The sequence below is a fragment of the Triticum aestivum genome, chromosome 1D (assembly GCF_018294505.1).
Source record: "Triticum aestivum cultivar Chinese Spring chromosome 1D, IWGSC CS RefSeq v2.1, whole genome shotgun sequence".
Taxonomy (NCBI): domain Eukaryota; kingdom Viridiplantae; phylum Streptophyta; class Magnoliopsida; order Poales; family Poaceae; genus Triticum; species Triticum aestivum.
In genome coordinates this window covers 307,962,394-307,972,537 of record NC_057796.1, presented here as the reverse complement: position 1 = coordinate 307,972,537, position 10,144 = coordinate 307,962,394, and the positions used below count along the sequence as shown (strand labels likewise).

Genomic DNA, 10,144 nt, shown 5'->3' with positions numbered 1-10,144 from the left:
AAAAATATTTCAAATATATATTTATAGTTTTCTTCTTCAAAATAGTCTTATTACATAGTAGATTATATTTATTTTAAAGTTATATATTATTATTTGTTTGTTTTCTATTTTTTCTTCAAAATACTAACAAACCGGCCCATTTGACTTCTCTAGAGGCGGCAGGAGCTGGTAAAGTGCAGTTATATCAGCACAGGTGGGGGCCTAAAACTAAAATATCTGGCCCATATGTTAGCGCAGGCACGGAAGAGCCCGTGAGAAATCAAACCAGCAAAACGCACACCCAGATCTCGTGCACCTCCTCCCCATCCCCTTCCTTCCACTTGACAGGTCTCTCCACACCCGCGGCTGCAGTCCACACCCAAACCCTAGCCGTCGCGTCGGCAGCTTCCACCGCCATGGACGACCCCGCCGCCGCAGCCACCGCCGCCGCCACGGAGGTTGGTGTGCCCGCATCACCGCCCCCGCCGGCCGCCGAGGAGGCCGATGCCTCGGCGGAGGCGGAGGCCGTCCCGGAGGCGAAGAGGTGGCCCGGGTGGCCGGGGGACAACGTGTTCCGGATGGTTGTGCCCGTGCTGAAGGTCGGGAGCATCATCGGGCGGAAGGGCGAGCTCATCAAGCGTCTCGTCGAGGAGACCAAGGCCAGGGTCCGCGTCCTCGAGGGTCCTGTCGGCGCCACCGAGCGCATTGTGAGTACCCACAAACTTTAGCTAACGTTTGCCCTTTCCTGTCAGGAATCCGTTATTGACTAGTCGGGGATTGAAATACCTGATGGCTAGATTGATTGGCACTTTGGAATTACAATCTTCTCTGTTCTACATGTCCAATTGGTGCTGCATGTTAGCAATGGTTGCTGGAATCCTGGTAAATAGGTTGGTGGTTAATGTGCTTTGACATAGCTCGGAGTGTCTGAGCCTACAGTGCTTCAAGTGCGATTTCGATTCGCTGATACATGAAATAGACATAAGGGGATGTGGGAGGCTCGAGGCTCGAGGCATCGAACCAAATTGACATGCTTGGGTCATTTTTGGATTGCACGTCAATTTCATCTAATATACGACGGTGTCATTTATTGCGGTGAACCGTACATGTACTTGCTAGGGTGGTGTGTTATATCTTAGAGAAGGGGAGATGTGAAAAAAAAAATTATAGCCACTGACATCTATACTACTATACAGTGTACCAGTTTTGAATGAGAGCTAGCCATCAATCCTAACAATTTATGTCCTAAATCCAACGGCTGAAAGTAGTGGGATTCGCAGTGAACAGTGCATGGTTGTTGCATCCACCATGTTCTAGAATGAACGCTAATCCTTCTCAAGAGACGTGGCCCATACTGATTCCTCTTGGGCCATCCATGTTGCAGCTTATGGTTGGCAACGAGTTGAGCCCAAAAAAGTTGGTTTTGGGGGAGAAACATGAAGTAAAATTAAATTTCATTTTTTAATTATTTTCTTTATTAACATTTTTTGCGGGATTCTTTGTTAACAAATTGTGGGGATTGCATATGTTAATCCCGATTTTCTTTATAATACAATTTATTTCTGCATCTATAAATCAAGATGTTTTTTCCTTCGAATCTATTAGCAAGTTTATGTTTTTTCCTACCAATAATCTCCCATAATGTTAAAATGTGCATTGCATGTGCGTACATACTAGTATTTATAGGTGGCCCTCATAATATGTTCCTGAAAAGTCAGTTTGTTTTGCTCAGTGTTGTGCACAGAGAATTGTTTTGTATACCCATTCCATCTATCTATTACTCCATATTCCCACAAAATAGATTCCCTAAGTTTTGTCTTAGGAAGTTTGACCAAGTTTATAGAAAAAAATATCAAACATCTATAACCAAATAAATCTGCTATGAATACATATTTCTTGATGAATATATTGATATTGATTTTGTATTGTAAATGTTAAAATGTTTTCTATAATCTTGGTCAAATTTAAGAAAGCTTGACTTATGACAAAACTTAGGGGATCTATTTTGTGGGAAGGAGGGAGTATTGTGTGAATTGATTGCCGTTCTTTTGGTCGGATAAAGTTGAATAGCGAACTACTCCCTCCGTCCCATATTAATTGTCACTCAAACTGCTAGATACATCCGTTTGAGCGTCAATTAATATGGGACGGAGGGAGTATTTAACTATTTATGTACTTGATGGTGTAAATCATTTGTATTATATTCTTCTGTTAGTGGGTACGTTTTATTACTCTTGCATGCCTGATGATCTCCTTTGGATTCACTGAGTAAACCATGGCTCTTGGACATTCCAGGTTTTGGTGTCTGCAAAAGAAGATCCGGGCTTGGAGCTGCCTCCAGCTGTGGACGCTCTGATTAGAGTTTTTAAACGTGTCAATGGAATAACAGATGGAGCTGCTGAAGGTACCCAGACAGCTGCTGCACCTGGTGTATGTGCTGCCCGGTTGGTGGTTCCTGGAGCTCAAGCAATTAACCTCATTGGGAAGCAAGGTGCTTCAATTAAGGCAATCCAGGAGGGCACGGGTGCTACAATAAGGGTTATATCAGTAGGTAATATGTCCTTGGCTGATGTATTTATATTGATACACAAATGCTTTTGTACATCAGTTGATTGTCTTGCCGTTGGATTTCTGCTCTAGCATTTCCATTAGGCGTTCCATGTCCCTCCCAGCACAAAGAGAAATGTTTATCATACTCCATCTAATCCATAATGTAGTGCATTTTTTTTGAAAAGTCAAACTTTGCAATCTGACCAGGTTTCTAGAGAAAACTATTTGTACCTACAGTACAAAATATATATAATATGAAAATATGTCTTATGATGTATCTGGGTTCATGATGTAGACACGTTTATCTAAAAACTTGATCAAAGTTTGCAATGAGGTTAATTTGAACTAAAACCATGACAAGAATTATGGAACAGAGGGAGTACATGTTAAGAATGGACTGTATTATAGGTCACAGAAGATATGGAAATTGGAATGAATTTAAACTAGGAAAGAGCATTGCATAGAAATGGTGAAGGTTCATATTTCTACACGTGTGAAGTGTGAACACATTATGCACTTTAAAAAGCATATGCTTATTTGTGATATTATTTAATAGCTTAATATCCATTATTTTTTCTGTTGTGTTGTGCGAAGCTATGCATAATATATACTATATGACTCACCGTGGGTATAAATTTGTGTAGATGAGCGAGATCGGCCTTTCTATGTAACTGACGATGAGAGGATAGTTGAGATACAGGGTGAAACAGAGAAAGTTCTAAAAGCACTGCAAGCAGTTTCTAATCATCTCCGGAAGTTTTTGGTTGACCATAGTGTACTTCCATTGTTTGAGAAGACTGTAAGCACATATATTTTAATGCATGCTATGCTTCGCCATATTGTTTCTAATACACATCATTTCCTATTCTTTTATCAGAATGCCCCAGTAAGTCAAGATCGCAGTGCTGAAACTTGGAATGATATGCCACATCATTCAATTGTTTCTACACAAGTAAATCAACAACCTGAAGTGCGTGATGAATATGTTCTTCCAATGAAAAGGGACCATTTGTATCTTGAACGGGAACCGCTGGTAGAACATAACATTCATCGCTCAGGTGTGTCATTATATGGGCGAGATCCTGCCTTGTCAGCATTACGACCTTCTGGAATGCATGGTGCTGGCCCTCTACTTACACAGGTATGTCTTTGCCTATGTTTCTGCATGTACTCTCTTTTCTTCCTATAATCTTCCTATAAGATATTTTGTTTAATAATAATCCGTGGGCTTTCTTTTTTTTAGTCAGAGTGTCCAACTTCCGTTCATCTTCAGTGTGCATCACATCCATCAATCTAATCTTTTTGGGAAATAACACAATGAGTTGTTTGCAAATAGAGCCTAACGTTTGTTTACATTGAACTGTTGCTGATAAGAACAAATGACATGCAGATAACACAAACCATGCAAATCCCACTTACCTATGCAGAAGATATCATAGGAGTCAAAGGAGCAAACATTGCATACATACGGGCTAACAGTGGTGCTGTTGTCACAATTCAAGAGAGTTTGGGAAGCCCTGATGATATAACTGTTGAAATAAAGGGGACGTCGTCCCAGGTACAATCTGCTCAACAGCTTATCCAGGTAATAGACATCATAATTTTTTTTCTTGTTCAAAATGCCATCTTTTAGCAAGATCAAAACTCTCATATAGTGTCCTCTTCATTCAGGACTCCCTGGCTACGCACAGAGAACCTGTGAGGAGCAGTTACGCAGGAGTATTAGATCCGTTATATAGGTCCAGCTACCCGTATGGCAGCTCGGCCTACCCGTCATCATCGCTGCCATCTTATTCTAACATGGACGGGAGTGGATATTCATCGTCAGGTCTTGGTGGTTACGGTTCCACTTACCGCTACTAAGATGGTAGCTGTTTGCCATCAAGCTTGCGGCCACCCTGTCTCCACTCCTGGGTCATCGTTGTGTATGTCAGCAATAGTTGCTCTGCTGGCTTCATGTTCCTCAGGGTGGTACTATTATAGTCGTATCGAATCGGGGTGCGTGATTTAGTGTCTACTTGATTTGTAGATGTTCTTATTTCGAGGAAGTCTGTTCTAGTCTTTTTGCGTGCCGACTGATTTGATGATAATCTGCATGTGCCGAAAGGAATGTGTAATTCAACGTGTGTTCATCTGTGGGTGCAATGTTTTTCAGTAGCGCCACTTGGTGAAAAAGAGCAGTATAACAGCCTCGTCCTATGGCGACATTGTGGCTTGATACAACAATAATCACTTATTTAAATTGCCCCCAGGATTGAATTGCACATTGGATGCCCTTAAATTACATTTAGTTTTGCTTGATTTTTTTTGTAAATCTAACTCCATTTCAAGTCATAATTTCGATTATGGTTGGCTAAGACAAGGCTTTTTAACCAACAATTATTCTATCAATACGTAATTTATGTGACATAAATTTGATGTCACTAAGATTCACATCATATCTTATGTACTCCCTTCATCCCATAATGTAATACGTTTTTTGATACTACACTAATGTCAAAAAGTGTCTTATATTATGGGACGGAGGGAGTAGTATAATAAGTTTGGTCAAAGCTTTGTCTTAACGAACATATTACACCGCATACGTATTATACATAAGATCAGTACGTACAAGTATCTATTTTAAGAATGGTGGCAGTACGTACTTAGCATGGATATGAGAGAGAATCAGTTTTTCGTTTCCCACAAGTTTTTTTTGCCCATTAACCTCAAAGATAGAAAAGAGAGCCATCAATGAGAGCCTTCTTTGAGAGCAGTTTTTGCTATATAGACATCGATCAAGTAGACGGCTGCAATTTGTTAGTATATCAAACATTGACTGCCGGTGCATATCTCGTCGCTGCAAGCGGTGGGTTTCTATGGAGGGGAGGAAATCTGAAACTGTAAGATAGACAAATTTATTAACTGAAACACTCAAAGTGCAACCTAAACAACCAACAGTCCAATTCATCCAAACACGACCATACAACATGCTCAAACATAACAATTATCAATTACTCCCTCCGTTTCAAATACAAGTCTTTTAGAGATTTTAGTAAAGACACATACAAAGACGTATTTTAGAGTGTAGATTTTTTTATTTTACTCCATATGTAGTCCATATTGGAACCTCTAAAAAGACTTGGGTTTAGGAAAGGAGGGAGTAGATCGTATGATTCTCACTTTAGATCATTGGTATTGGGTAATATGCAAATGAACGACAATATTGTCTGCGGTGACACCTTGCAGTCAATAATGGTGACAACGACGCAACATCTCATTGGGGACTACAATCTTTGCGCTAAGTTCTCACCAACCTGGCAACCTCCATGCTGAGGATGTGTTTGTTACCGTCGCCAAGGGCTCCCTGCATCCGCAACCCTAATGCCTACCTTAAGCAACTACCCCCCTCCGCAGTCGCTTGGGCGCCAAGAGAACCATGTCACAAGTATCTTCCTATGATGATCTATTGAATACCCCTTTCGAGATTTTGCCTAGCGACAACACTAGAGAAAAGATTGATGGATGACCAATCCATTTGCTCCCACAACATCGTGGATGTTGGAAGCTTGGGGACGATGTCGATGTTGGGGAATAGGGGCAACCATCATAGATGTGAGGGTAACTATTACGATTTTTGTGCAGATGGATTGGCATGGAGCTTGTTAGAGCAGATGAGGGTGGTACATCAAGAGGTCACTTGTCGGCGCACACGAGCAAAGGTGATGGTAGTGCGCGGATGGCTGGATGTAACTCTTGCACACGATCACAAATTTTGCTTTAATAGTAAAAATAAAACCCCCTAAAAAAGTATAAATAAACTACTAACCAATGCCCTTATAATATTAAAGACGCGTAACGCGCATCCCGCGTATCGAAGTATCTTTGTTATTTTCTTACTTATCGTCATACTTTAATTACTCTCTCCATCCCGCAAATACGTTTTTGCAAGCTATATTATGGGACGGAGGGAGTATTTCGTTTATTATTCGTATGAGGTGGCAGAGACCAGAGACTCTGTGAATATTTTTTTCCCATGTGCCCGCATCCTTTAATAATTTAGGAAAGACAAATGTCCAATTTCAAAGTTTCAGATAATCCTTAAAAGTTTCAGGCGTGAACATATTGTAGAAAAGTGAATTCGTGGCCAAATGTTGGGCACAAGCCGGAGCACAGTGGCTTAGGGTTGTTATGCCCACATCCTGGGACGTCCACTGATTGAGAGCGTGACCCATGTAACAACAGCCTCCTAGGAGGATTGTACTCTCCCCATCTTTTCAATAAAATGAAGCCCAAAGATCCTTTGCGTTTTTCCGGGAAAAAAAAAGTGAATTCGTCATCGAGATCACTGGAGCCATGAAAATATAGATTGAAACAAAAAATGCAGCAAGGGAGGCGGCCTAATACTGGCGCTGCCCCTGATCCGGAATCGTACGCATGAGAAATGCAATGCAAGCCCTCCATTACCAGGCACAAACTGTGCAGCAAAATAATATGAACGAGCAATGGAGCGTTTCATGGAGCTGCGTATGCAAATGTTGCGGCTCCATCTAAGAATATGTGATAAATGTTCGCTTTTACGGCTGCCACTGTTGGCACAAAGTTTCAGCAAGTAAAGATTCCATTCAACTACATCAAAGGCCAGGATAAGATAAATGATCAAGTCAACCAAGGGCCAAGTGCGCATGCCACGTTGAGAACTCCAGCTGCTCCAAAGCAGGAGCTGCTTCGAACTTGTCTGCTACTTCAAAGGTCTACCAACAGGAAACAGGGAGGTGAGTTTCCACTTCTCTGGGATGCCGTCAGCCGTGAAGTTGATCAATATGTTTCACTAGCCCATCCTGCAGCCAAGATACACAGTACAATCAGTCATTGTAAACCATTTTATTGAACATAATGCAACATACTCGCATGCTCAAACTATACATCACAAGAGGAAAAAGAAATAACCTGTGAAAACTCAAACTACCATGCACACATTTAAAACTGACTAACAAGCACACAGGCATAACAACACTACTCTGAAACTTGCATTTTTCATAAAATCTCGGATGATTCATGAGATGGACCAAGAAAAAAGGAACAAATAGAACAGATTTCTCCACCCCTTCAACGCAGGATGATTCCTATGATAGGACGGGACTAATTCAGTTCTCCTAAGAAGCATCTTGAGAGCATCAACAATCTTTACAGAATAAGTGAAGAGGTACTTCATAATCTAGATTGGCAGAATGGCCATAACTCCTTTCGAGTTGGATCACCCTCGAATATAACACCTGTTAACTATGGTACACAGGAACTTTTAACGAAAAAAAAACTGTATTTACAACTAATAACTTTGTAATGACACTTCATGGAGAAATAATATTAACTGCATAAGAGATGCTATTGATTGATTGCAAGATAGGGAGATACATACTTTCTCTTTCTACCACCCATAACATTTCTCATCTCATTCTTTGGGTTGTTGGCGCCAGGAGTTCCTATAAACTGCATGGGGGGCATTGCAGATGCACCAACAGCTGACATAGTTGGCAAAGACGATGGTGGTGCAGGAACAGGCGGAGGCGTCGGCACTGGTGCTGGTGCTGGTGCAGGCGCAGGAGTTGGTTCGGGAGGAGGACGCGGCAGGATGTGCTTCAGTCTATTGTTCCTGTAGTTTTTCCAGAAGAAATATTGCTGCCTATGAGCAACTTCCTGTCAAGAAATTTGCAGGTAAGAGTTAGTTGCATACAAATGATTCAATGTCCTAAATAAATAAACACACTTTTTTCAAATACTAAGAAAAAATATTATGTGGATAAAACAGTGAACATTTTTAGAAGTGTGCATGAAGCTTAATATGCTTTCATAACATTTGACTGCTTTAACCAATTCCTCGGGAGATAAACATATCCACTTAATATATTTGTAAGCGCATTAGTAGCAACATTTTATCATTTCCAAGATCCTTTATGTCCACTACCAATCAACCGTAAAAGTAATAATCTCCAAATAGACAATTCCAAAGAAACGGTTTGAAAAGAAAAAGAAGCTTGTAAACAGTAAAGAGTGAGAATGGTGCTTGAGTGTAATTCTAGCCAAATGGGGTCAAAGGTCACCTTGTTTGCTGGATGTGCCATTGCGTTTCGGAAATTTGCATTTTGGAGAAGCTCAAGAAAGAAAAGGCAGTGCGGATACCTGTACCATAACAGTACGACCCTGTCTGTGAGCAACCTATTTGCGCAAATCAAAAGTATAAGGTGACTCACATTATGTATTTGATGTACTCCGGACGCTGCCAATACTTGAGGTACTTGAGATACCCGATGAACGCCTCATCCTCAAAGTACCGATTCTGCGCTAGATCTGCTTGAACAAAACAAATACTATAAACGCCATCCCCCAAGCAGAATCATGTTTAATACCCATACAAAATATTGACCCCGAATACATCGGAAGCACAGGAAGCAACAAAGCATAAGCAATACATAATTAAATCTCTCTTGCCTTATCACAATATGCGGTCTTACCAAAACAAAATCATATCATGTGAATTTGTTACTCCAGAGGTCAGTCACTGACTAACGCAATCAACAACAAGAAAAATTCTATTTGATTAGCTAGCTACTCACTCTCGCAGCAGGACTCAACCCACAAATCAGCCATGATGAAACTCAATTGCGCTGTGGTACCCAATAAGCTAATCTCTAACCAACCAGTTTGAAACAGAGGCTGTGAGGAGAGTTACTGTACAGTTGATGTAGATGGGGTTGGCGAGGCACTGGATGAACTCCAGCTCCAGTAGGAACCGCTGCCTCCCGTCGTCAGGATCCTTGTACGGCGGCTGCTTCGCGCCCCTGCAACCGACACGACGCCCAGATCAGGGAGATATGTGAGCGCTTCCGCGTGACCTAAACACAGAGATGAGAGAAGCGGGCAAACAGGGGAGGCGCCCACTGACGTCGTAGGCGGTGGCGGTGGCGGTAGCGCTGGAGGCGTATCCTCCTCCATGGCATCCATGCTCCCCGCGGGTCCCCGACGGCGCCGGCGAGATGGGTAGGGCGACGGCGAGGACGACGGACCGGTGAGGAGACTGTTTTTCCTAGTTTTTTTAGGGAGGCGGTATTCTTTTCTGAGGGAGCGACGGAGCGTACCTGTGACTTGTATATGGGCTTTTGGGGGCCTGTGCCGGTTACCTCTTCGCCGGACCGTGCAGGGTCTTATTGTGCTGGACGTCTGACATTGATTTTGTATGCAAAAATGCTAGACTTACGTAAGGCTGTTACGTATCCTACGTAATCTTCCTTTTCAGGGTGGGCCCCAGCCTCTACTAATGTCCAATTAAAAGCAGCCAACTCATCTCGTTCGTAAGATACGTAAAATACTCTTCGTAGATATAGCATTGCTCTTTTGTATGGCCGCTTTCGGCGCCAAATCCTCCTATTTGTCGCCTGAGACAAATGGTACAGGGTGCAGCGTTTTTTGGGCCCAGGTTTTCTGTTGCTTTTTTCTTCACCAGTTTGTTCGGTTTTAATAGTTTCTTGTGTATATTTTAAAAATAATTCACTTTTCTTTTTCGTTTTTCCTATTTTTGAGTTTTCCTTTTTATTTTTTCGTTTTATTTTCTGTTTTATTGTTTGTTTTCCCTTGTTTA

General features: G+C 41.8%; 2 protein-coding genes across 2 annotated transcripts; one reads left to right on the top strand and one right to left on the bottom strand.

The window, feature by feature from the left end:
• Positions 1-281: 281 nt before the first annotated feature.
• Positions 282-4,661, top strand: LOC123181657 (RNA-binding KH domain-containing protein PEPPER). Its single transcript, XM_044593977.1, has 6 exons — positions 282-686; positions 2,275-2,530; positions 3,174-3,328; positions 3,407-3,670; positions 3,920-4,114; positions 4,201-4,661. Exons 1-6 carry the CDS (start codon positions 396-398, stop codon positions 4,390-4,392), a joined length of 1,353 nt encoding a protein of 450 aa, XP_044449912.1. The 5' UTR covers positions 282-395; the 3' UTR covers positions 4,393-4,661.
• A 2,292-nt stretch (positions 4,662-6,953) lies between these two features.
• On the bottom strand, positions 6,954-9,675 carry LOC123181656 (mediator of RNA polymerase II transcription subunit 31). The gene is made up of 6 exons (XM_044593976.1): positions 9,452-9,675; positions 9,244-9,347; positions 8,760-8,856; positions 8,610-8,688; positions 7,928-8,205; positions 6,954-7,349 (listed from the first exon to the last, which is right to left on the bottom strand). Exons 1-6 carry the CDS (start codon positions 9,508-9,510, stop codon positions 7,340-7,342), a joined length of 627 nt encoding a protein of 208 aa, XP_044449911.1. The 5' UTR covers positions 9,511-9,675; the 3' UTR covers positions 6,954-7,339.
• Between the last annotated feature and the right edge of the window lie 469 nt (positions 9,676-10,144).